Here is a 26,962-nt window from a genome sequence, read left to right as displayed (position 1 = left end):
GTCACCGCCATCGCCCAGCTGCCCAAGCCAGGAATGAGAAGAACACCCACGTCTTCTCTCCCATGTCCCCCACCCCAGGCAGTCAGCCACTGAGCCCTGGCACGCTCCAGCCTCCCCTGTCTCCATCTCTGCTGTCCTCTTACCTCCCCACCTGTCCAGTCCTGCTGCCCCCCACCCCACTGACTCTGTTTCTTCGCTTAAGCCAGCTCAAATCCTGGGGAACACAGCCCACGGACCTCCTCCTGAGCGCCAACCTCTCTAACCAGCTCAGTAAGAGCAAGGCAAGGCCTGACACTGTGTCCCCAGGGTATAGCACAGGGCCTGGTATACAGCAGACACTCAGTAAATGCTCGCTGGCTGGGGAATGGACAAACGCATGGATATACACATATATACCCCGGCTGTGTCAATAGAAATAACATCAACAGTAATGTGAGCGGGCACCTGCACACAGCACCACCGCCTGCCAGCACCGTTCTCAGGGCCTACACGGATTAGCTCGTTTCATGCCGACAGCCCTGGCTGCTAACAGCTGCTGTTTCCCCAATTTTACACTAGAAGAAGTGATGTTATAGGGAGTTTAAGTAACTTGCCCAAGGTCACACAGCTAGTGCGCAGCAAAGCCAAAATTCAAACAGGACTCAGAACAACGACTGCAGCAACTGACCAGAAAAGCTCCTGGCCACTGTACTGTGCTCTCACCCAGGTGCCACCGCACCAAACTCTCCCACAATCCTCTGGTGCAGGCCCGGGGCACAGGGGGTAAGATTCTTGTCCAAGGTCACGCAGCTATAAATAGGGCTATTTCACTACTTCTTTGCTGATAAATGTCCATTTTAGTGGTTTCAGTTGGGGGGTCCCCTGGAGTTTATACTTATTTCTGAGGACCCTGATGACCCAGCTGTAGAAATGGAGGTCAGGCGGAAACCAGCCAGTTGGGTGGGTGCTACGTGCCAGTTCTCACAGTCCTCGCCTCCTGTCTCCTCAGGTTCCAGCTTCAAGCCCTTTAAACTCACCTGGGGCAGAAGCTTTCAACCACTGGCAGCCTGCAGAACAGTGCCTCGGGCCTGCCTGTGGGGTAGAGTGGGGAGACCCAGCCGCCAGGACCCCAGGGGCACCCCCACCTCTGTTTCTACCACAGCAGCTCTGCTTTGTCCAGGGTTCTGAGGGCGCTTTCATTTGGGAAAAAAGGTTTTGCAGTCAAAACAACTTTTGAAAATCTGTGCCCTATGGGATAAATGTCCTTGTCAAGTTAGGTGGCCTTCTCAAGTCTACCCTGATGACATTCAAGGGCTTGGATGCAGTGAATTCTGGAATGGAAGAGGCAGGAGGGTGAGAATCTCCAGTGCCTTTAGCCAAGTCCAATGTCAAGGCTGCCCTAATGTTCATGGCCACAGGTCCTTGCCCTGCACTCCTGCCTGGGTGTGCTCTAAACAGGCACTTATCTGTCTTCCGTGGCCCAGTCCCACCTCTGTGCCTGGGAGCCCACCTGGCTTCCAGTGCCTGCCCTGACCAGCAACGCTGGCGGTGCTGCGGCCCTCATGACGGACCTGTCAGGTTTCACTATCCCCATCCCAGGGCGGGAGCTGAGCTTCGGGGAAGAGAAAGGACATACCACAACACTCAAACCCAAGCCCTGGCTGGCGTAGCTCAGTGGATTGAGCGTGGGCTGTGAACCAAAGTGTTGCAGGTTCGATTCCCAGCCAGGGTACATGCCTGGGTTGCAGGCCATAACCCTCAGCAACCGCACATTGATGTTTTTTTCTCTCTCTCTATCTCCCTCCCTTCCCTCTCTAAAAATAAATGAATAAAATCTTTTAAAAAAAAGTTGGAAAAAAAACCACTCAAACCCAGGTTGGTCGGACTCCCAAATATTCTTTTTTGGCACACCCTCACCTTCCCAGGCCCAACTCTCCCTCCTCACCTTCATCCAGATGCAACCCACACTCGGGACCCGCTGGCACTTCTAGCGTGCCCCACTCCCTCTTATCCCCTGACCTTTGTAAATGCCACTTCCTCAGCTCCGAAAACATGTCCTCCCATGCTTCCTGCATCTTTCTGACTCCATACCCTGTGAGAGTATCATATCCTGCTTGAGTGTCACCTCTTCTGGGAAGCTCTCCCTGGATGCCTGGCTAGGTAATAAGCCTCCCCTAGAACTGAATTTCCCCCATCATAGCCCCAGTGGCTCTGTCTTGTGGTCATTTGCTTTTCTGCATCCTAAGGAGACACTAAACTCTTGTGGGCTAGGTCCAGGTACCCTGTGCTCACCACTGTACCGTGTTGCCAGCATGGCACAAAGACAGAGTAGTAGCTCAACAAGCGCTGATGAGCAGACTCGTGAATTCAGCAGGCAACTTTGAGGCCTGCAATGTGCCAGGCCCTCCTGGAAGGTACTGGGCATGGCGCACAAGTCCGGTCCCTGCCTTCCGCAGGAAGCTTCTCTTGATCTCCTTGTCCTCCACCTGCCCCCCACTCCACATCTCTTTCATTCACTCAAATCTCTGAGCACCATAAGCCATGGCGGCATAGGGAGCATTTGGCAAATATCTGGGACCCAGGAGGTGGCACACCACCACCCTTCCCCACATGTCCACCCCATGGCACTCGCCAGACTCAGGTACACAGCACATCATTGGCATGGGGAGCCCTCAGTGATTCTTCTGTTATGTGCCAGGCAGCTTCTGAGGCTCCCCTAGCTGTCCCTGCCCACCCTCCCTCAGCCCATGGGCTGTGACCCCTTCCCTGCCCTGGCCTGGTGCAGCCATACCCGGTTGATGAGCTCGCCAACCATGCCTGTCCAGGAGCCGTTGGGCTCGGGCGCCCCATACAGTCCATCCTCCACCAGCCGCAGGCGGTAGCGGAAGCGCAGCAACTCAGCCAGCTCCCGCAGCATGTCCACACAGAAGCCCTCAAAGCGCTCATTTCCCGACAGGGCCTGGAAGTTGGGCCGGCGCATGACGTATGGGTTTTCCTGGAGAGGCAGGGAGAAGTGGGGTCAGAGCCCAGGCATCTGGGGGCTGGGTCAGGATCCTGGGGCCCAGGCTGGGCTGGGCAGCTACATCCAGAATCTTCTCAGAGTGGGAAACAGACCTGGATGCCAGGGCAAAGCACACAGGCTCTGCCAGCGCATGGGCCCTAGTGGATGACAGGGTGCCACTGTCTCCAGGGCCAAACTGGCATTCATCCTTCTCCACCTCACATGCCCACGAGGGAGGCAGGTGACCTGGGAGTGTATCACTGGATGGAGGTCAAGCCAGGCTGGAATGGGGTCTTCCAGAGTTTTGACCACAACCCACAGTAAGAGATTCATTTTACTTTGTGACCCATGTCACACACATACATGTATATTCGCAGAGACTCACATGCCGTAATGGGATCTAGTTCCACGAAACAGCCCTTACATTTATGCCTGTGGCAATATACCCTAATATTTTCTGTTCTGCTGTACACATTTTTACACACCCAACAGTGAGCCACTGAACCGACTTCAAAGAGCATCTGTCCCACCGGGATTCAGCTGCAGCCCAATGCACCACAAGAAGCCAGATGGCCTATGTTGAGAGGATTTGGAAACCCAGGTGGTTTTATAAAATCTCCTAATTATAAAGGTTAGCCACAGTTCAAATCCTAATATCACTTTTTAAAAACGCTGTGCAGGCTAAACTAATACCTGCCAGCTTGCAAACTCTGGCCTAGAGCTGGTTTGTTATGACGATGCTTATCCCTGAGGAGTTGGAGCCAATTCTAAGGATCCCTGTGGTGCCAAGTAAGTTCACAAGCTGATAGAATGCTCCCAGCGCTGGTAAGACGGGCCCACAAGGATGCCTGTAACAGAAGGGAGACTCACCTTGCCATAGTTGCTGCCTAAGTGGTGGTTTGTGCAGCGTCACTTTGGACTTAGGAAGGAAAGGAGGCGGGACTTAGGGAAGTCAGGAGAGCTCTGCAGTAACAGCCACGAGAGTGACCAAGTCCAGAGTGCCTGCTGAGCACAGCGCCTGAGCTGCATGCGTCCTCTGGAGTCTATCACCTTGATGCCTCACAGTGACCTTACATGGGAGGTGTTATTACACTCATTTTCCACACAGGAAACAGAGGGTCACAGAGGTCAAGTGACCTGTCACCTCTTGGTCATTGGACACATCATTACTGAGCTCTGAGGCAGAGGTGGCCGCAATATTTTGCAGCTCTTCCCATCAAGGGGTAGAGCTGATTTCCCCACCTCTTGGCTAGAGACCCACTGGCCTAGAGACTTGCTTTGCCCAGCAGAATGCAGTGCAAGTGATGCTGTGTGAATTCCAGAGCCTGGGCCTTCAGAACAGCCTTTTGGGACCACCGGGTAAAAAAGCCAGGCCAGCCTGCTTTCGGAGGAGTGAACGGAGGTGTGCTGGCCAGCAGCCATTACCCATAGCCACTCTGGACCTCCTGGCCCAGCCTGGCTGCCAAAGAACATAGCAGCCAGAGTGAGACCAGCAGAACTGCTCGGTCGACCCACAGAATTGTGAGAAATAACACTCATGATTGTTTTGAGCCTCCAGGTTTTGAGGTGGTTACACAGTGACAGGTACTATGAGGCCAGGTCCTATTATAAACTCTGGATTCCAGGACCCCACAGAGCCCCACAGCTGAGGGGTGATGAAACAGAGGGAAGTCAGTGCCTTTCCCCCCCCGCCCCCTCCCGAGCTGCCTTTTCAAATCCAAAATTGTGGAACTGGGGGTAGGAATGTGAGATACTACTAATAATAGCAGCATCAGCAAGCGTTTCTTGTGGGCTTTGCTGTGTGACAGCTATTCTGTCAGCGTGGGAGGTCGGTATTATTACCGCTGCTTTAGCGATGAGGACACAGGGCCTGAGAAGTGAAGTGGTAAGTGGCTGAGATGGACAAGTCAGTGTGACTTCAGGACTCTGCTCTGAAGCCCTGTGCCAGACCGAACACAAGTGGATAGAATCTGAGAGCGACACGGGAGAAGCCAGACACAGAGCCAGGGACCCAGGTTGGATATCAAAGCTGGAGATTCAAAAATCAAGAATGGTCTAGGTAAGCACCCAGGGTTAGAGCCGGAAGGCTTTTAGTACAGCCCTCTGGACGTGCAAAGGAGAAAACTGGAGCTCAGGGAGGTCATGTGTCTTGCCCAAGGCCACACAGCTGAAACAGGTCAGTGGGAAGGGGAGACCAAGAACAGCTGGGATTCAGAACCCCACTGCTGTGAGGTCTAAGGCCCTTGCTCCTTCCAGCAGGCCAAGCTGATCTCCAAATTCCAGACTGAAGCATTTGGGTTATGGTTTTGGGGTCAAGGCCTCAGGACCAGGGTCTGAGCTTATAGAGCCAGAAACAGGGACGGGGCCTGTAAACAGAACTCAAGATCAGAAAACAGGGATCTAGGGCTCAATTTAGAACTCCAGACTGTCAGAACTGAGGGTTTTACAGGAGCCTCTAATCCCGGGTTTTCAGGCTTCTTCAAAGAGAATCTTCTGCAGAAGCATGGCAGGCAGACAGTGGGCTGGGGCTGTCTGAGCTGAGAATTCATCCTACAAATGTCTGTGCACCTGCACCCAAAAGGTAGGGCCCAGCCAGTCCTGGGGGCATGCTTGCTTGCAGCGAGAGCCAAGGCCGGAGCAGCCTAATTCGGGACAAGTTAAAAAGATTACTGACATCATCAAAGTATCCCAGGCAACGACTAAAACAACAAGTCCTCTCAGATGTATTAAGAGGGAAAAACAAGCTACAAAATGTGTGTAACATGCTACTCTGTATGACGGGAAGAGTGGGGACCGGAAGAGTGGGGAAGAGTGGGGATAAGTATCTGCACAGACACTTATAGAAGGATGTGGCTTCTCGAGGGAATGGAGAACTGGAGAACACAGGAGACTGATTTTTCACTCCATCTCCCCTCTTTGACTTCCAGTTCATCTAGGGTTATATTAAAGCCTGCCCCTCCCTAGTTTAAAAGTTTTAATATTAAATAGTAAAATGTTTAAAATTTTTGAAGTACATTTAAAGGCAGATGGAAATGCAAAGGGTCAAGAGGAACCAAAGCAATCCCAAAGAACATGAAAATGGAAAGACTCACCCTACCAGATATTAATACTTAACAATGTGGTATGCAAGCAAAGACGGACAAATGGAACATAGGGCAGAGGGTCGGAAACCCACACGTAAGTAAATACTCATTTATGACAAAGATCAGAGTCTGGTGAAGGCATCAAGAATGATGATTTTAATAGATGGTGCTGCTCAACTAAACATCCATAGGGAAAAAAATGTATTCTGATCCCCTTCCTCACGTGACACATAAAAATCAATTCCGGTGATTGTAGATCTAAATATAAAAGGAAAATGTATTAATTTTAGAAAGTAAACAGACTATCTTCATGACCTTGGCCCAGAGAATTATTAAATTCTAAAAGAATTAACCATAAAGAAAAAGAAACAGATAAAGTGAACTTCAGCAAAATTAAAAATCTTTTCATCAAATTATACCATTGGGAGAGAAAAAAAGACCAGTGAGTGGAAAGGCAAGCCACAAAGTGAGGGAAGACATCTGTAATACATATTTTATTACAGACAAAAGACTGTATCCAGCATATATAAATAACTCACAAGTCAATAAAAAGGTCATATGTCCCAATTTAAAAAAAAAACAAAGACTAGAGCAGAGACTTCCCAAAAGAAGATTTCCAAATAGCCAATAAACACAGGAAGGTGGCTGGTTTCCCTGATCACCAGGGAAATGTAGGTGAAAACCACAGTGTGATTGGGTCCTGTATGTGCTCACCACTGGAAAAATGAGGAGCAACTGAAATTCTCATTCACATACTGCTGGTGGGAGTAAGCATGGTACTGCCACTGCGGACAACACCTCGGCAGTATCTACGAAAAACTGGTGAGGTGGCTCAGTTGGTTGGAACATTGTCCTATTGCCAAAAGGTTCCAGGTTCAATCCCTAGTCAGGGCATGTACAGGAGGCAACTGATCCATATTTCTCTCTCACATTGATGTTTCTCTCTCTCTGAAATCAATAAACATACTCTTGGGTGAGGATTTTTTAAAAAGCTGAAAAAACCCTGCAATTCTACTGCTGAAATATACTCGACAGAAATGCTATATGTGTTCACCAGAAGGCATGTGGTAGGGTGTTCAGAGCAGGACACTTCATAATAGCAAAACACGGGAAACAACTCAAAAGAGCATCTACATTTGGTGGCAAAATAAACTGTGCTCCATTCATATAACAGAACACATAACAATGAAACTAAACTGCTCACAATATGGATGAATGTCACAAACACATGAGCAGAAGAAGCCAGACCAAAGACAGAACACAGAGTACAATGCTTTTTACATGAAGTTCAAAGGCAGGGAAAGCTACTCTGTGGTGCTAGAAGTTGAGACGGTCGTTGCTTTGGAAGGGGCACAGGGAGGGCTCCAGTGGGAAGGCTGGTCACACAGCTGTGTTCAGTTTTTGAAAATGCAGTGAGCAGTACACTTAGGATTTGTGTAAGCTTGTGTATGCATGTAACACTTCCATAAAAATCTCTTAAAACTAAAAACAAAAAAATTAAAGTAGGATGGGTTCTAAAACATTCCTCACAAGCTGCTTGGCTGGACCTTTTTGTGAACCCAGGACCCAAATCCATATCTAGGACTTCCTGGGGTGCCATTTAAATGACCCTGATCTAGCCCAACCCCTTCACTCCATTATGAATATTTTAACTCCCTCACTCCAAAGGAGGCAGCTGAGGACGGAGAGAGGAGACCCACCCAGGTCCCAAAGCATGTAGATGGCAGAGCCAGACCTAGAACACAGCCCTCAGGACTCAGAACAAAGCAGAAACTGAAGCAAACCAAGGCGGTGTAGTGCAAAAGACAAGCATGTGGGCTCTGCCACCTTCCAGTTGGGTAACTGGGATAGTCACTGAACCCTCACCTGAAAACCTGAGGCACAGTGGTGCTCACCTCAGGGCTGCCAGGAAGACCGAGTAAAGCACTGCTCAGAGACTCTGGCCATGAACATCGCCATTTTTACCCAGGGTGCCAGATCAGGGAAGAGAAAGGGAAAGGACTCTGTGCCTAGTACATCGCTGGGCACCACCAGGGGCGCTTTCTGATCTCGTGCAATCCCCCCACGGCCCTTCAAAGTGGCAGCAATAGACCCATTTTACAGATGAAAGTATGGACAACTTGAGTGGTAGGGAGCAAAGCCAGGAAGGAGAGTGAGGTTTGTGTGACCCCAGAGTCACTGAAGAGCAGGACGAGGCATCACAGCCTGATGAAGAGAATCATGGGGAACAACTGAGTGCCCAGAGAACTCTCCAGGAGAAACGGGGCCTGAGGAAAGGCCCCCACATTAGCCCCACCTCCTCGGGCCTTCTCTTATACCCTCACCTTCCCTGTGGGGCCTGTCAGTTTAGGCACCAGCCAGCCCTCTCTCAGCTCCAGACCTGTGAGCCCCACCCCAGGAACGTGCCCACCCTCCACCCAACCAGGACCTTCTCCTGCTCCCTCCCTCAGCCCAGCCTTATCTTCGCTGCTTTCCAACATCCCACATCAGATCCCCCTCCATGCCCATAGCCCGTAGTCCACCTCAGGCCGTGCACACCCCCACCTGGAGCACTCCCCTCTCCTGCAGCCTACCTCCTGGGTCCTATTCTATACCCTCCCCCGGCCCTGTGCCTTCCCATTCAACACCTCTAAGGTGTAGGAAAGGCATGACTAAGTCCCTCAGAGACCCTCCCCCATCTCTGTCACAGCACTCACCAACCCTTCCTGTTCGCTAGGTGCTAGGTGGCACTATTGTAGGCCCTGGGGACAGAGCAGGGAGTAAGATGAGTCCGGACTGCGTGTTGCCCCAGACACCCACCTTTACTCAAGTCTGAATCCCCAAGTATCTGACACAGGCCTGGTCCAGAAGCACAATGTTGGCAAGTGAACAGGCACATCCGGCTGTGCACACCCAGCCTGCTGCCTCCACGTCCAACCTGACAAGCACTTCCAGAGGCCCCTGTCCCTGTGGCTCCTGCTGCCCGGGACGCCCGCCCCTGCTTCTCTGTGCAGCCAACTCCTGCACAGCTTCTAAAGCCTGGTCTCAGCCACCTCCTCTGTGAAGCCTCCCTCAGGCCCTCCAAAGCCAAGTCATCCCTCCTTTCGGAGTGGGAATGACCGTGTCCATGCCAGTCATCTCCATCCAACCAGGATCCCCTCCCCACGAGCAGCTCATTCCTGTACCTCCAGAACGTGCCTGAAGCCTGGCACACAACAGCTTCAGAAAATATTTGTGGCACAAATGAGTGACTCCATCAAGAGAAGGACGAAGGTTAGGAAGAGAACACTGGCTCACGGCCTCGGGGAGGAGAGGTAAGTGTGAGAAGAAACTTGAAGTCCCTGGGATCACGGCCCTGATCTCTGACATCCTCTCCCTGACCTCTGCCCCTGCCCCCCACCAAGGACCCTGTGTCATCACACCTCAGGAAAGCCCCGGGACTGACAATATCCCCCCACCCCCCAACACACAGGCCTGACTTCTGCCAGCCAGCCCAGCCTGGCCCTCAGGGCCCCTTGGTGAGGCTGTTAGGAAGTGTCTGGTTTCCTGTCTGCAGGTCATCTGTCCCTCCCCAGCGGGCTCACTGGCCTTTCTCCAGAGGGATTCGAAGTCTACTTTTAGATCAGGACTTCCCTAAGGACTGAGGGAATGTCCCCGAGACAGGCTGTCTTAGGGGGCCTCTGACATCCTGCGGAACCTGTGGTAATCCTTTCAACCTCCCCGTCCACAGCATTCACCCGCCCAGCTCAGACATACTGAGGGGCCCCTGCAGGCAGCAGATGGCAGCGGGCTAGGGACTTGGCTGCCACAGAGAGTGTGGCTGCCTGCCACGCCCAGCCTCCAGGCCCAGCTGCCCAGACAGCCTCCCCCTCACCAGCTCTGGTGCATCACCCCACCCTGACCTCCTAGAGGCCACTGTGCCTGGCGGGAGGCAGCAGGGCGGAGGGGAGAGGGCATGGCCTGGAAGACACTCAGCTCCAGCAGAGACTCACTGCATGACCTCACCTTCAAGAGAGGGAAAGTCAGACAGACCTCCTGGAGTAGCTGGGAGGTTTACTGAGTGACGCCTGGAAAGGGCCCAGCTCAGGGCCCCGGCAGAACACTGCTCAGTAAACATCCACAAGGGCTCAACTGCGGCCTGGTAAGACACAGGAGCAGCACCTAGAGCTGCACGGCAATGAGGGGATGAGAGGACTGGAGATTCAGAGCGCAGGCTGTGGGGCCTCGGAGGCTGGCTTCTGTCCCCACCACACCATCGACTTGCTGTGTGACCCTGGGCAAGTTGCTTCACCTCTCTGAGCCTCGGTTTCCACATCTTCAAGATGGATATTAAATAAGTTGACATGTGTCCACACACTTGGTTGGCAAGTGTGACAAAATGGCCATTCTAGTGATAGCGATTTACAGGTCCTTCCAGGGGCCAGACACGTGCAGGCGCCCTGCCTGTGCAGGCCTGTGGAACACTCACAGTGCCATCCCACGGGCCAAGCGTTTCCAGCTCCACTGTGCGACAGCAGACTGGCAGAGCCAGGCTGGACCGCTCTGACAGCAGAGTCTGTGCTCCCTGCTCTGGATGGTAGCGCCCAGTCAGGGGTTGCTGGGCACATGAGTCATGTCCCCAGTGGTCTGTGCATGTCCGCCCTCCTGACTAGGACCAAGCCAGGCACTGCACAGGAAAGGCCGCTTCGCCCACTGCCTCCCCACAAGGGCCACTCACCAAAATGGTTGTGACCACCAGCGTCTTGTTGGCCAGTGTCTGTGACAGGTTGATGTCCAGGGTTGTGGCGTTCATGGCCAGGGTCCGGTTAGAGTACCATACCCCAATCTGGGGAGAAGAGGGAGGTGGCGCTCTGACCGGTGGCATCCCACACTGCCCTCCCCTGCTTCCACCTCCGCCCACCCCCACCAGTCAGGGCTCTGGCAAAACCCTGGGCCTGCTCACCTCACGGTGGCCCTGCCGGGACTTCTCTAGGATGCGTAGGGTGTAGTTGGTCCTCTGCCCTTTGCTGTTGAATTCAACCCGCCCGGTCAGCCCATCATACTCTACCTAGCAGGGTGGGAGGTGGCCAGAGGGAGGGGTGGCAGGGGCCCAGAGAGATGGGCAGGGGAGGTCCAGAGGAGAAGTGGCAGAAGTGGAGGGGACGAGAAAGAGGGAGAGGAACCAGGAAGGCTCACGATTAAACAAGCAGGACAACAGACCAGCCAATGAGGGACAATGGAACAAAGACACGGGGAAACAGCAGCACAGGTGGGCAGAGGAAAGCCAGGAGAGATGGGACAGAAGGAAGAGCAAGGAAGAGGCCCAGAGGAAGCAAGAGGCAGTGGGCGGGGTCAGAGGAGAGGGTGCGGGGGGCCGCAGGGTAGACACAGTGAGTCTCCCACCTGAGGCAGGCTGACCGCCCTTCATCCCCCTGCTCCCGGCTCACCATGCGCAGGTAGTTCATGAGGCTGGTCCCGTGGGGCCAAATGTTGGCCGATGTACAGGCCAGCGGCTTCACACCGATCTCCTGGCTGCGGTTTAGCTCCCGAACAGCGCTCACCACCACGTGCACGGCATCAAACATCAGGGCAGCTGACAGCTGGGTGCGGGGCAGAGGTGGGGTGGGACAGGGGAGGAGCAGCTTAGCCAGGGGAGCCCTGAAGTCTCATGGTGCTGCCCCCTGCCCTCAGACAACTCCTCTTCCTCCGGAACGTGAAACCATGCAGGTGAGGAGTGAGGACACGTGTCTGATGTCTTTCTCGGGGAACAAGTGTGACAGGGAAAGGTGTGCGTGCTGCCCAGGCCTCTGTGGGAGCCTCTCTTCTTGAACACATGTGGCCTCATGCCCCTGGGGAAGGGCACATCTGAGAGCGTTTGCCTGGACAGCTAGCTGCATCACCCCCACACCGGGATGTCTGTGGGCCTGAGGGTGTGCCTGGGAACCTGCGTGTCTATGTGGCTGAGGCAGGCAGTAGACATGGCCACAGCCCCTCTCTGCATGTGTCTAGGGGTGTTTGTGTGGGTGGGGCTGGGCCAATGCACCTGTTTGTCCATGCACAGGGTGGGGCATGGCATCTAGAAGGCAGGTGCACAAAATGGCTGTGAGCCCAGGCCTGGGAGGCAGGCAGATCTGCGCAAGAGGCCCAGCTCTACTATTCCCTGTAGTGCGCCAAGTCCCTGCACCTCTCTGAATCTCGGTTTCCTCCTATGTTAAGTGGGGATAATTATCATCTCTGCCTCTGAGTACGAGGGTGGAAATCAAGGAAGGTAACACATGTAAAGAACTCAAAACAGTGCCTGGCACAGATACAAGCCGGCCACTGCGTGGTGACTGACAGCACCAGGCGTCTGTGTGTGCAAGAGTGTGCCTCAGCTGGGTCGATGTGCTGGTGTGGATCTCTATGCTGTGCAGGCAGGCGCAGGAGTGTGTGGGAACGTGCCTCTGTCTGCGTATGTGTGATGCCCCTACGTATGCACATCAACTGCATGGCTCAGTGTCCACAGGAGTTTCTGTGCACGCAGAAATGTCTCGGTGTCTTGGTATATGACTAGATGTCTTGGACAAATACAAGAATATGCATCTTTTGTATGTTTGCATTTATTCAACATATATTATCTGACACCTACTCTGAGCCAGGCTGTGTTAGGTGCTGGAGATACAATGGTGAACAGAGAAACCCCTGCCCTCAGTAACTCAGTCTCTGTGTTTGTACCTATATCTAAGCAAAATACAGAGCATGGTGACTAGATAAGCAAAGATAGGTGTTGTGGAGGAAAATACAGCAGGGAAGGGGCTTTATTGTCAGGAGTTTCCCATATTTTAAATAGGGGGACCAAGGAAAGCCTTAAAACTGAAGGGACTTTGGAGCAATGACTTGTTGATAAGGAAGCAAGTCAATAGCTCCCTGGGAACAAGTGTGCAAAGCAGTGGGGAGAGTGAGTACAGAGGCCCTGCAGTGTGCTTGTGCTGGGGCAGCAGAGGCACCTGGAGACCAGTGTGGTCACGGCGGTATGGGAGGTGGAAAGGACAGGGTTGGACTTATCTCAGAGTGAGGCTAGGTGGCATGTACTCAGAAAGTGATTGGGAGGCAGCGGAGGTTCTGGGCATGGACTGGCAGAGCTCTGGAGGGCCCCAGAGTGCCTGTGTGCATAGCACCTGCCTGTGGGGGCCAGGGAACACGCTCACCGCAGGGCCTGGGTAGGTGCTGGCTTCACAGTTCTCCCTCCAGGACATGTTGAGGCTACGCACAAACTCATGATAGAAGGGGTGCGAGGTGTTGAACATGGAGAAGCCCAGGATGTTGGAGGAGTCCTCCACAATCCCGTCCAGGTGCAGGATGGGGAAGTCCTGAGGCAGAGAAGAGGGGTGAGGCCTGGGGCTGGGTCCCATGGGAGGGAATGCCATGGGAGGGAACGGGGGGCCAGAGGGGCTTCTGGGGGTACGCACCATGGTGGTGAGGATGTATTTGTAAAATGCAGAGGTCATTCCCAGCTCCGAGGCCTGGAGGACAAGGGCAGGAAGAGGTGACCAGAGAGGCGGAGACCCACAGGCAGCAAGGGGGGAGAGGCCGGGAGGGGAAGAGATATTTAGAGACAAGCCTGGTGAGAAGATACTCTGCGGGAAATACAGTAAGAAACACCCAGAGACGGGGAGCAGCAAGGAGAAGAAGACACGTGTGGGCAGAGAGAGACCTTGATCCCCCACGTCCCACCGCGCTGACTGGTGGCTCAGGCGGGGCGTAGCTTTTGTTGGAGGAGAGAATGGTGCCCTTGAATGCCTGCATTCCTCTTTAGGTCACATACGCTGCCCCCACAATCTTTAAAAGCACTTTGCAGCAAACAGCAGCCAAGCTGACTCTCAAGATCCACATTTTGAGCCCCTTTTCTCCAAGGAGGACAGAGCTAGAAGGCCTCTCCAGGCCAGGGGAGCCCAATCCTGTCCCCACATTGGTCCCTGGAACATTAAGTGGCATCAGCTTGCACTGCCTGAGTGTTAGGAGCTGCTACCATGAGGGTTACAGCCCATTTCACGACAAGGACATACAGGCTTGGGAGGGAAGCGACCACTGGCCCCTTGGCCCACACAGGAAGCAGAACCAGGACCCCGGCCCAGGACTGCCAGCCGCCTGCTCCCAAATCTTTTCTCCCAGCCTTCCTGCCTTCAGAGCCCTGTGGATTCTCTCCATACTTCTTCCTATAAGCTACAGCCATGACAGATGGTTTGAATTTCTTAAAAACTGGAGAAAAATAAATATGGATTAGGTTACGAGAAAACTTAGTGAGCAGAAAAGCGATGAATGATGAGTGGACACAGGTCACTGGTGGATGGCATGTGGTGGGCCAACGGTGGAAGGCTCTGGCACTAGCCCCCCCAGGTGCCTTGAGCCAGTTCATTCTCCCCCAGGAACCCCAGCTTCTTCACCCACAAATGATCATCGTGCCAGGCCCACTGAGGCCTGTGGGCACTGGGTGATGCACTCTGTTCCCCAGGGTCCTGCCCCTGACCCTGCAGAAAATCAGAGACGGGGACCCACCTTACGGAGGATGAGGTGGGAGATGGAGGCATTGGCATCGATGATAATGGTGGACACCTTGTCATCACGGATTTCCTTGAGCAGCGGTGTGGGGTCCCGGCTGTCATCCAGCATCCTCACTGACAGCGTCTCTTTGGAGATCAGGAAACCTCGCACCAGTTCCTCCAATCGCAGCAGGCCTAGGGGTGGGGTCATCCCGGATTAGAGCCCCTCCATGTGCTTGACATAGGGCATACACTCCCTCCTCCTCACCACCATGGGGCAACTGGGGAGAAGATGAAAGTGCACTCAAGAGATGGGGCAGCTGTCTGTCTAGAGTGTAGCTGGCTGTCTTGGGGTACTGGATCCAGGGACCTGATGTCTGGGTCATCCCAAATTAAAATCCCAACCTACCGTTCCTCCTGACCTCCAGAGGCCTACCTCCTGGCACCTTTCTGCCCCCACCAACATGTATGACAGGCACCTCACACTTCACATGTGCAAAACCAAATTCTGCTCTTCTCACCCAAACCCTCAGGTCTCCCAGGTCTAGACGGCAGCCTGGCTTCCTCTCTCTCTCACACCCATGCCCAGGCCCTCTAGGCTCTGCCTTTAAAACCTGTTTGACCCCATCAAACTGCAGCACACCACCATCACCGCCCTAGCCCAAGCCAGCGCCATCTCTTGCCTGTTACAACAGCCACAGCTGCCCTCCACAGAGCCTGCCCCTTACACTGCAGCCAGAACCAGGTGAAACAGATGTGTCCCTTCTCTGCCCCAAACCCACTAACGGCTTCTCATTCATACAGAGTGAAGGGCGAAGCCTGCGAGGCCCCATCTCACCTGCTCCCCACCTCCCATTATCACCTGACCTCATCTCCCCCCGTCAGTCAGTCTTTCCAGCCACACAGATTTCACACACACATTGTCCTGCGGCCTCTGCGCTGGCTGTTCCCTCTGCCTGGAACACTCTTCTCCCAGATACCACATAACTCCTGCCCTTAATACCTTCAGACCTTTGCTCAAATATCAACGCCCCCCATGACACCCACATCCACCATTCCATCTCAGATTGCCCGCCTCATTCCAGCGTGCTCGGTCCCCATTACCCTCATCTACTTGTCCACAGGACTTACTCCTTCTAACTAAAGAGCGTCCTCATTGCCTGGCTCCCCGCTCCCCCGCTCAAGGGTAATCTGACAAGGGCAGGGATTCCAGCCTGGCTTACACACTGCCATATCCCTAATACCAAAAATAATGCCTGGCACATGGCAGGTGTTGGGTAAACACCTTTTGAAATAGGAATTCCTCCTGGAAGTGACTGAGCATACCCTCTATCTCTCTCCCCAGCTGCACACCCACAGACCCTCCAGCTTCTTAAGCAGCTCCACCTGAATCTCAAAGACACTTCCAACCAAATGTGTACCCATGAATGGACTGTTCCCTCCCGCTCGGGCAGAACCTGGTCACTAATCATGACCCTGCCCTCTCTCCTCCCTCACGGCCCTTCTCCAATCCAGTGGTCTCTCCATCCCACTGCTGCCAGCCCATCCATCCCACCTCTCACTGGTCTCCCCACTACATCTCACATCACTCCATAGTCCACTCACTGCACTGCAGCCAAAGACCACTCCCTGCAGTGCACATGGGGCCCTGTCCCCTAGCCTGGCCCTGGGGGGGAAGCTTCACTGTCCTTAGGGTAAAATGAACGCAAGACCCTGGGTGATCACGCCCCACTTACGCGTCCTGCTTCATGCTCCCACACTCCTGCTGCAGGGAGCATCTTTGAGCCTCTGAAAGGGGCCACACTCCCTGGGTCAGACCTCTGCTCTGCCATGCCCTCTGCTCAGAACATACTCCCACCCTCCTTCCCACCCTTCAGGTCCAGCTGAGATGTCCCTTTCTTGGGGATGCAGGCTCCCAACCTCCCAGACCTTGGTGCTCCAACAGCCCTACTCAACTCCTAACAGCACGTATCACTCCACATCACAGCTGCTCAACAACTGTGTCCTCCCTGGCCCTGGAGCTCCCTAAAGTCAAGGACCATGCAGAGGCCTAGCGGTGGCCTGCATCTGGCAGGTGCTCAGCGCTATCTGTGGGCTAAATGGTCACTTTGGGAAGTGAGAGGAGGGGTCTGTGGAATGAGAGCTCTGGGTTCCTCAGGGGGAAGGAACAGTGGGGACTAAGAACTGTGCCCAGGGCCCCAGGCGTTCCAACCAGGAGGCACCAACGACTGTGTGGGAGACCGGACCACTTGAGAAGGGAGTTTGGGAAACAGAAAATGAAACACCCAGTTTCCTCCCTCACACTCAGCCTTGGCACAGATGAGGCTGGCCGAGGGGTAGTTGAAGGACTTGAGAATTCGGGAGACCGCCAGGCTGACGTCCTCGTTACTGGGGTACAGGCTGACAGACGCGAAACGAAGGTACTGAAGGCGAGGCGTCTCCTCGGGACCCACCTTGATGTGGGGGATCTGGACAGAGAAGGAGCCTTTGCTTCTGCCCTGCTCCCTCCTCCCCACCCTCCCCTTCCAGGGAACCCCCACCCCACTCCAGCCCACCTCACCTCCTTCTCCCCACAGATATGGCTCACGGTGGAAGCAGATGCAGGGCTGGAGGAGGGCCCCAGGACAGACACGACCCCCTTGGGCAGGATCTGACACACTGTGAGGGGTGGGGAGAGACCACAGAGTCAAGGACCCTCTACCTCCTCTTGGTCCTCATCCTCCCAGGGAATGCCACCCCCCGCCCCGCCCAGGAGTGGAACTGACAACTCCTCCACCATGGGGACCCAGAGGCCCAAGTCCTGCCACCCTACAGACATAAGGAGAGGGCACAAGACAGGGAGAGACTGGGAGAAATAGCAGCAGAGGGACTGGTGGAACCAGAGAAAACAAAGGAAGGAATGAAGAAGAGATACCAGGGGCCTCCTTCTGGCTTCAGATCCAGTGCCAGGCTCCTTGGCCTTCATCTTCCTCAGCTTTTCTAATCACGCTGCTATCTAGGGTGCATCCAACACACCTCCACCCTGAAGCCGTTCTTCTGTTGCATTTACTTGCTCCTTTTCTCACCCTTTCTTCCCCCTTAAACATGTGTGTGCCTCAAGACTGGAAAGTAGAAGCTGTTGCTTTGTCGGCCCAGTGCCCATTCTCAAGGCAGAACCCTAACTTTTCCTCGGGGAACCACATGGTTCCCAGGATTGATTGTCACTCAACCCAGGGTCACAGAATTTTATCTTCCTGGCCACACTGATTTGTTCAGAGACTGAGACAGGCTCAAACTAGGCCCTGGAGAGCCTTCCCCCAGGTCCACTACAATTACTACTGGGTTTGCTGAGCTGGTAAGATCTAAGTTCTGAGCTGCTAGTCATATTGTTACCAATTGAGGAGGGCATTCCTGAAAAAGAAGCAAACTTAGAGGAAAGTAAGACCCAGAGATGAAGACAGAGAAATTCTTGGAACATCATTTGATCACCTGGATCCAGCCATGCCTGAAACAATTATGGGGCATCATTTGAACACCTAGTTCCATCCGTGCCTGAAATTAGTCCTTAAGCCTTTAGGTGCATGACATGAGCTGCTAAGTTCTCTTTCTTCCTGAAGGCAGCTGGAGATGGGTTTCTGCCACATTCAGATAAAAGCATCATAACTAAATGCCTTGTCTTCCTACAAACTTGCTCCTTCTGTGCCTTACACATTGGTGAGGGCCCTGCCATTAACCAAGATCAAATACCTAGAAATGACTCTTGCTTTCGATCTTTCTCTCAACAGCCAGTTAGACACCAAATCATGACACTTTTTTGTCCTCAAATTTCCTCACATCTGTCCCCTTCTCTTTGGCCCCTTCTCCTCTGCTCTACTTCAGGGCTCTCAACTCAGGTGGGTGCCAGTCTCCTCAAGGACCACCTGAATCTAGCCTCCAGATTCACTTTCATGAGGTCCCTGGTCTAAACCCACTGACAACTCCCCACTGCCATCAGTGTCGGCAGCATCGTTTAGCCTTCACTGCAGGCCCTGGGAGCTGGGCCTGCCGATCTGCCCAGCCTCACCTCCTACTGCCAGTCACACTCGAGCCCAGACATCTCCCATGATCCCTGTGAACATGTCCTGAGTCCAAGCGGTCAGGACAGATATAACCCCACACCCTACTCCTTGGCTTCAAATGCTTCTCCCTCCCTTCCACCGCAGGTCCAGACTACAAGCACATGCCTGGAACACCATCTGCCTCCTCACCCTCTATCCCGGCTTCGCCCAATTTGCATTCTGTGTTGCACCCGCCAAAAGGTCCAGGAAATGTTACACCTCATTCTCCCTCTCAATTATTTGAAATACACATAAATAAAGACTCTGGTAAGGGCAGCAGGAGAGAAATCTGTCTACAATACCTTTGAAGGCATCGTTCCCAAAGGTCTACAACCCCAGCACGTCTGTTCAAGGGACACGATTAATATCCACCCAGTCCACAGTATTCAACAAATACTTATGCACCCTTACTTTGTGGCTTACTTTGAACATCACCACTCTTTCTATATATCTTGCTCACCCTACTGAGCTCATCTTCAGTGTAGCTTTCTCCAGAGTGCCTTCACTAACCCTGCCCCTGAGGCCCCTGCCTTACTGCCTGGGCCCCTCATTACTCAGCTCTGGGGGCCAAGTGCTCCTGGCCAGATACGAAGCTTATTTTTCAAATGAGGCCCTCAGCTCCTCCAGGGCAGGACTGAGCCTGGTGCTCTCTCTCTTCCCCATACCCAGCAGCACCATCTCTGGGAGAATGACAGAGCTGACATGAAGGAAGGGGCAGACAGAGCTAGAGGACAAGGCAAGCTAAGGAGGTGGGGCTGATGGACGCACTGACAGGGCTGAGGGCTACCAGGCAGCCCAGCCTCACCCCAGACCCCTGTGGCCCTGCTCACTGGTGTCCGTGGTCTCGTACTGGCTGTCCCGCTGCAGCTCAAAGATGTCTACTTCCACTCGGGCCTTGGCTGGGACCTCAATGATCCCGTTGATCTGCTCCCGGGCCAGGGCCAAGGCCAGACGCTCGCCACGGCCACACACCGTCTGATCGTCCAGGATTGCAGCTGAGGGGACACAGGGGTTGGACACCAGATGCCAAGATCCAGAGGTGGGAGTGGGGATGGGGACTGGGGTCTAGACTCCTGGACCTGAGGCTGCAAAGAGCTGGAAGTCTAGACTCCTGGGACCAGGGAAGAAGTAGCTGGGGGCTGCTGCTCCTTGTTCCTGAAGAGAGATGAGACTGGAGGCCCAGGTCCTTGGGTCCTCAGGAAATGGCCTGCATGGGTCCCCAAAGAGGAGCCCCAGGTGTGATGGGAGGGTCTCTGAGGAGGCAGGGGCAGGGCTGCAGGGCCTCACCCATGCGCAGTGATGAGAGCACCTGGCAGCTGGGGCTGGCAAAGGCAACAATCAGCAGCAGCAGCAGCTCAGCCGGCATCTTCCTCCCCTCCTCATGGGGACGCAGCTGCCGCGGCCCCCACTCGCCACCTGCAGAGATTGACCACGGGAAGATTGCTGGTGGGGAGGCCTCAGAGCCCCTTTGGAGGACTGCTGGACAGGGTGGTGACCACAGACCCTGGGACATTGTGAGTGATCACTGAAGGGCCCCGCCCTCATTAGAAGCTGATAAGACAGTACTGGGGGCATTGCTAGGAAGGAAGCTCAGGAAGCTGAGGTCCAAGCAGCACTCCCAGGCCTGAGGGGGAGAGCCACCACTAGAGAAGAGTCACAGCTACTAACAGGAGGGAGGCATGATATGGATCTTAGGTAAGAGCAAATTCCAGGGACCATCCCCACCCTAACAGGATACCAAGAAGTACTACCCCCAGCCCAGTCCCGCCCTTGTCTCTGGGCAGGCAGCTGTTACTAGGCAACAGAAACGAGCTGGAGAGGATGCAATGGTTGCTAGGCAACCCCTCCCAGGCCTCACTTGCCACCTTCCTGAGGTCCCTGGTTCCCACAATCCCACAGTGAGAGAGGCCTGGACATCCGAGGTCTGGAGGGTAGAGTATCCATAAGTTAGGAAATTTGGAGAGAGAGGGAAAGATGGGGAGAGACATATATGGAGACACACAGATGGACCTAAGGCAGCTAAGGGGCTGGAAAGAGTAAAGAGAGAAAATGGGGGAAAGAGAGAGATGGAAAGAGGAAAGCCCCCTAAGAGGGGAGAAATATGAGGAGACTCAGAAAAGGAGAAAGGGGAAAACAGGCAGAATTATAAGGGCTCAGAAAGTTGGTAAGAAGACAGGGAACTGGGGCTAAAAATGGGGAGAAACAGAAGAGGAGTTACAGGGGGATAAGGAGAGGACCAGGAGACAGAAGGAGGCAAGAGACAGGAAGGTAGGGAACACAGAGGTAGAGAAAGGGCAAGCAGAAGAGAAAAGACACAAGAGAGACAGGACAGACAGGAAGACAGAGAATGAAGAAAGACACAAAGTCACTCATGATGCCACCAAAGAGAACCAGAAGGGAAAAGTAAAGCAGGGTGTGCACTGCCTGCTGAAGAAGGTGCCAAGCCGCATATCCCCCTAGCTCTGGAGAGCTGAAGACTGGGGGGAGACAGTGCATCTTTGCTTCCCATAATTGCTCCCACTTCCAGCGAATTAGAGATGCCTATGGGTGCCCCAGCCTTCTGCAAAGAGACCACTGGGCAGAAATGAGTTGGGCCAGATATTTGACTCCCCCTGACGAGGGCAAAGCCCCAAGGGGAAGACACGGGGTTCCATGGGAGAAGGTTCCTATGAGGTCCAGAATGCTGGGAGGTGAGCCAGGGGGTCTCTCTGCACCCCACCCAACCCTCAGGGAAAGACAGCTGGAGCTGGTGAGATGGCAGAATGAAACCTGCTAGGGGAGGGCAGAGACACAATGCAACACTTCAGACTGTCCTTTCTGTCCAGGAAAACCTAGTCCAGGGCAGCAGGAGACCCCAGCAGTCCCTGCTCCACCCCCGACTTCCACATGACCTTGAGCAAGTCTGTCTGTCTCTCTCTGAGGGCTTCTGGTGAAGACAGGCTGTGGGGTGGGGGGGGAGGTGAAAGGGCATGCTGGGGGCTGCAAAATGCAATTTGGATCTAAGATGAAGGCTTGTCAAAGGTGGAGCAGCAGGGAAAACTGGGAGACCCAGAAGGAAAACCACAGGGGAGGGCAGAGGAGGCTGGGGCTGGGAGAGAGGAAGGAGTGAGGGGGTCATCCTGAGATACCAGGGGCTTCTGGGGTAAATCAGGAGCAGAGACTAGAAGATGGAAGACCAAGGAAGAGACAGGGTCCAAAAGGGCAGGGTCCCACAGGTGGCAGACACAGGTGGGAACAGAAAGACAGACAGAATGCAGGACCAGGGGTAAAGGCAGCAGAGGGACACAGATGCATAGGAAGGCACAGACAGAAAGACAGACAGGCCTAAAGGAAGTAACTGGGACTAAATAAGAGAGAAAGACACAGAGACATCACCTAGAAGACACCAAAGGAGAAAGAAACCAAAGGGAGGGTGTGAGAGAGCAGGGGCAAGAAAAGCAGGCAGGCCTGAGCCCCACAGGCTCAAGGACTTAGGCTGAGACACTGCTGCCAACTGAGCAGAAGGGGCTGAGTTGGGGGCCCTGCCAGTGGAGGGAGACAGACAAGTGGGCAGATGAGATATTGATATTAGTATCAAAGGTGAGAAGGCAAATGGGGTTAGAGAAGGCAAATGGGGTGACAGAGAGGGCAAAAAAAATAATGACAGCAGGTACAAGAAGTGTAAGGAGGAAAAAAAATCACAAAACTCTGAAAAAAAGAGATGGCTTGTCAGGAGACTGAAAAGGTATGTCAGCCACACAGCAGATCTACAGAAGAAGGGGTGAGTGGGAAGACACAAGATTGAGAGAAAGGGACACAAACAGACAACTCACAAACTAGCAGAAAGAGGGAGTGAGAGGGAGGAAAACTGAGGTGAGAAGGACGACTGAGTGACCGGGAGGGGCACGGGCAGGAGCAGGGCAAAGCACCCATTCCGGGGAGCAAGTCCACACACAGGTGCATCCACTCAGGCTGCAGGGCACCGTGGGTAATCTGGGGTGTTGGTGGAGAGAGGGGACAGAAGTGGGAAGAGAATGGGGGGTGGTTGACAAGATCACCAAAGAAAAGAAAAGACAATGTCACAAAGTGGACAATGCAACAGGGCAGTGGCTAATGAGTAAGGGATGGAGGGAATGGACCCAGAGTGAATCTGAGGAGGAAAGCAGAAAGTAAGAAAAGGGAGAGGGCCTCCAAGTCCAAGGTTAAAGAGGGAGGAGGCCAGGTGAGCAGAGGCCCTGGCAGAGCACAGAGTAGACAGAGAAAAGTGTCAAGGCTAGACTAGGCATGAGAGCCTCCAAAAGAAACAAGAGACAGAGGAGTTTGCAGAGACAGAAAGAGATCAACACAGACATGCCAAGCAATTGTGAGGGCAACAGCAAAGAGGAGAGAAGTTGACAGAGTCAGAGAGAGGCCCAAGAGACACACGAAATGGAGATTCAAAAATGGAAAGACACTTCTACGAGATAGAGACGGGATGGAATGGGGATGGGTTCATGGCAAGCAGTGAGAATGAGGCTCAGCGGAAAGAAGAGGGAGACAGAAACAGAGTGAGAGTGAACAGAGCCGGTCATCGCGAACCCAGGCTGAAGAGAGCAAGGGCGGAGACATGCCAGCAGTCCGGAGAAGGAGTGAGACCACAGGTAAGAGCCCATGGCCTTCTCTTCAGGTCCCACAGGACCCCAGAAGCTGAGGGGCGAGGGTGAGCTGTGTACCCAGAAGGGGTGAGAAAGGGCCCAGGGGAATGGAGGTTGGGGAGATGGAAGGCGCCTGGTGGGGGAGGGTATTTGCTGCCCTGGGAGCAGGGAAACGTGGGGGGCCCCTGCCAGGCAGCAGTGAGTCTAGCCTTCCAGGACTCAGGCCAACCCCAGCCCAACCCCTGCCCTGCGGACACTTACGGATCCTGGTGGGATGGAGAGCTGGGCTCCCTCGAGGCCCGAGAAACGACAGCGGGGAGGTGCTCTGGCACTGGGTGGTGGTGTGGCTGGGGCAGGGGGAGAGGGCAGTCCACAGGGCCCCCTCCCCCGCCTCCAGCGGTGGCCCCCAACTAACCCAAAACGGAGGCTCTCAGGAAGCAAAGAGGAAGGAGAGGTGGAAGGACAGGTGGAAGAGGAGAGGGTGGGCCGGGGAGGGGAGGAAGGGGGAAGGAGAAAATGGAGGAAAGAAGAGGAGGAGAGGGCGAAGGAGCAAATGGAGGGGAAGGAGGGAGGAAAAGAGGAGAGGAAGGTGAAAACGGGAAGGAGGGGGCACAGGCAAAGCCGGGGGAGGGGGAAGCCGGCCCAGGAAAGGGCCCCCGCCCCCTCCCCTAGCCAGGCCGGCCTGGGGGGGCCACTGGGGGTGAGGACTGGGTGGAGACAAGGAGGCCAGCCATCAGGAGAAGTGGGGGAGGGGAGGGTTTGATGGGGGGGAGGGGGCCACCCCTTCCCCCCTCCCCCCAGCCTTGGCCCTGCCCTGGATAAGGCAAGGGCCTGGAGTCCTCAAGCCCTCAGCCCCCAAGGGAAAAGCATGGTGGGGACTGGGAGAGGCCGAGGAGTAGAGGGGCTGGGGAAGATGGGGTGCTGAGAGACCCAGAGAGCCAAGAAAGGGGCAGGCAAGGTGGAGAGATGGGGAGGAGGGAAAGAACAAGGGAGAGGGAATGGAAAGAAGCAGGTGGAAGAGGAAGGCAGACAAGGGTGGGGTGTCCTGGGGGTTTCCCAGCCCAGGGCTTGAGTAGGAGGGTCTGGCCACCGATTCCTGGTCCCCTGCGAGGATCAGCCTCTGGCTCCTGGTCCCCAGCTGGGCCTGCTTCCCTGCTGGCCGCCACTGCTGCCGGCTGCCGCCACCGCCACCACCACTGCCACCTCTCCTCCCCTCCGAGGCCGAAACTGCTGCCTGCCTGCCCGCCCGCCTGCCACCCGCGCTGGGTCCTGGAGCCAGGGGGGGCGGAGAGATGAGGGAGGCAGGGAGGAGGGCGGGCTGAAGGAAGGGAGGGAGGCAGGCAGAAAGAGAGGAGGGAGGGGAGTCAGAGGAGGGGGAGACCGTATTGGTCGTATTGGTCAGGACTGGGGGGCCGAGAGAAGAATGCTGATGAGAAGGCCCTGCATTGGATGAAGGGCCCACCCCCAGGCCACCCCCTCCACCACAGCATGCCGCCGCCCTGCCCAGGCAGCCCTTGGGCACAGGAGCAGAGAAGATGAGCAGCTGGGAGACCTGAAGAGAAGGCCATGCTGCTGGGGGAGAGGGTTTACAGGGATGAAGAAACATGCAAAGAAACAGAAATACAGCCATCAAGACCCACAGAGTTGGACCAAGGTCCACAAATCCCACAAGGACAAGGATAGGGAAAAGCCCAAAGAAGAAGAAAAAGGGTCCTTGGAGACAAGAGCGCAAGACATAGGGACAAGAAAAGGACCTTGGAGATAGGGCATCTGTGAACCCAGAGAGTCCCTGTGAAGATGGAGAAAGGCCTATGGGAACAGAAAGCCCTCCTCAGGGATGGGGAGTGGTTCATGGTGATAAGGGAAGGCCCACATAAATGGGAACAAGAAAGCACATCACAGAGATGGGGGGGGGGCGGGGGGAGGACCAAGGAAAGTGAGAGAAGGTCACAGAAATGGGGGGAAACCTACAAACACCAGGAACACACAAAGACAAGGCTATAGATACAAGAGGCCCACTGAGGCAGGAGCAGCCAGCCCATGGAGATCCGAGAAAAGCCCCCAGAAATAGAAACAGTCCCCACAGAGGTGAAGGGATGGGTGTTGGATATGGAAATCCTCCATAGAGAAATCCTTGGACCCATGGAGATGAGTGGGTGGGAGTAGAGGTCCTAAGTTCCATAGTCACCTAAAGAGAGGCCATGGGAAAGGGCAGGGAGCTAGAGGGCAGAGGCAACCCTAGTGGGAGACTTTGTCCCCCTCAGGAGGGAGCTGAGCACAGCACGGGGATGGGAGAAGCAGCGACACAGATCTTGGAGTGGGGGTGGGTGGCGCACGGCTGGGTAGGGGGGGTGAAGTTTGGGGGGAAGGAACATGACAGTTGGTGTTGAAGGCTGAGTCCATGACTCACCACCACCCCCAACTGCTCGTGACAGGGAGGAGACACTGACACACTCACGTGCAGCACTCCAGCACACGTGACTGCATGCCTTGAGCACACATGTGGCATGTGGCAACTCTCACACTGGCCTGGCAGTGGGAAGCTCTCTGCAGCTGGCATGTGGGACATCCCCAACATACATCTGATCCTGAAGGACTGCCAACTTTGCACACCTCTTCACCTAACCTGGGCAACATCTATGGCCCCCCAACACCCATTCTCAGCTTCAGCTAGGCCTGAAAGCCCACACTCACGCCTGCCTCTAGGCCTTTGCCTGTGCAGGGACTCCAGCCCAGAATGCCTGTCCTCCCTAAACGGAGCCTATCCCATCAGTCCTAATACTGTACCACCACCTCAGGAAAAACTGATTCAGGCCTCAGCTGACCCCTGTATCATCTGAAGAGAAGGAACCAGCCAACCCAGATAATTTGGGAGGTCCAGGCTGGCTGGCATTTTCTAGTGGGGAGGGGAGGCCTCAGCAGGACTAAGAACCTGCCCAAGGACCCAGAACCTGTCAAAGGCTGAGCCTAGCTTCCAGGTTCTCTGACTCCCACCCTAGGTGATTTCACCCTGAGAGAAAACTCAGATTACAAGCTTTAGAGCTCACTGATTCTCACCAACTTCTTTCCTCTCCTTGCATTTATCCACTCGACATGCCACTGGGTGCCCCCTGCCCGCTAGTAGAACCTAGAGGATCATGCATGTAAATTTTGCAGTCAACTCCTGGGTTGGAATCCTACCCCTGTCTCTTCCTAATTATGGACAAGTTACTAACTTCTCTGGGCTTCCAGGTTTTTTTGTAAGTGAGAATAATAGTTCCTCTCTTCTAGGCTTGTTGAGAGGATTAAACTGAATAACACATGGAAAACACTGAACACAATATTGAATATTTAATACACTCAGAGTATGCTTGCTGTTATCACTTGAGGTCAAAATAAAAACAACTCTTACGGAGCTTTTATCCTATGTCTCACAACAATCATATGGCAGAGGGGCCATGATCCTCAGATAAAGAAACTGAGGTACAAGGGGTCAACTTGCCCAAAGGAACAGCTAGGAAGTAGCAGGGCCAAGATTCCTATACAACAAGAAGCATCTTGTTTTATTATTTTTATTAATTTTAGAGAAACAGAGAAACATCGATTTGTTGTTCCACTTATTTATGTCCCACTAATCATTGATTCTTGTACGTGCCCTGACCAGGGATCAAACCTGCAGTCTTGGCTATTCGGACAACGCTCTAACCAACTGAACTAACCCCAGCCAGGGCTCCAAGTAACTTGGTTTTAATTA

General features: G+C 54.2%; 1 protein-coding gene across 2 annotated transcripts in view; it reads right to left on the bottom strand.

Annotated features, from left to right (window-relative positions):
* The window catches only part of GRIK5 (glutamate ionotropic receptor kainate type subunit 5), a 51,328-nt gene extending 27,578 nt beyond the window's left edge, over window positions 1–23,750 (bottom strand). Inside the window, exons 1-12 of one of the 2 annotated variants that reach the window (XM_045838294.1) lie at window positions 23,491–23,750; window positions 19,904–20,032; window positions 19,447–19,611; window positions 17,101–17,198; window positions 16,843–17,008; window positions 14,557–14,735; window positions 13,470–13,523; window positions 13,209–13,370; window positions 11,469–11,621; window positions 10,985–11,089; window positions 10,760–10,867; window positions 2,771–2,974 (exon numbers count right to left, since the gene is read on the bottom strand). In XM_045838294.1, the coding sequence (XP_045694250.1) occupies window positions 2,771–2,974; window positions 10,760–10,867; window positions 10,985–11,089; window positions 11,469–11,621; window positions 13,209–13,370; window positions 13,470–13,523; window positions 14,557–14,735; window positions 16,843–17,008; window positions 17,101–17,198; window positions 19,447–19,611; window positions 19,904–19,982 (1,473 nt within the window). In that variant the 5' untranslated portion in view covers window positions 19,983–20,032; window positions 23,491–23,750. Of the gene's footprint in view, window positions 1–2,770; window positions 2,975–10,759; window positions 10,868–10,984; window positions 11,090–11,468; window positions 11,622–13,208; window positions 13,371–13,469; window positions 13,524–14,556; window positions 14,736–16,842; window positions 17,009–17,100; window positions 17,199–19,446; window positions 19,612–19,903; window positions 20,033–23,490 lie in introns of those variants that run through there. The other variant, XM_045838296.1, reaches the window with a different exon arrangement.
* Window positions 23,751–26,962: the final 3,212 nt, after the last annotated feature.

The sequence above is a fragment of the Phyllostomus hastatus genome, unplaced genomic scaffold, assembly GCF_019186645.2.
Source record: "Phyllostomus hastatus isolate PE091 unplaced genomic scaffold, TTU_PhHast_1.1 phas_contig_277, whole genome shotgun sequence".
Taxonomy (NCBI): Eukaryota; Metazoa; Chordata; class Mammalia; order Chiroptera; family Phyllostomidae; genus Phyllostomus; species Phyllostomus hastatus.
The sequence above is the reverse complement of the archived record's forward strand: the minus strand, read 5'-3'. Positions and strand labels throughout refer to the sequence as shown.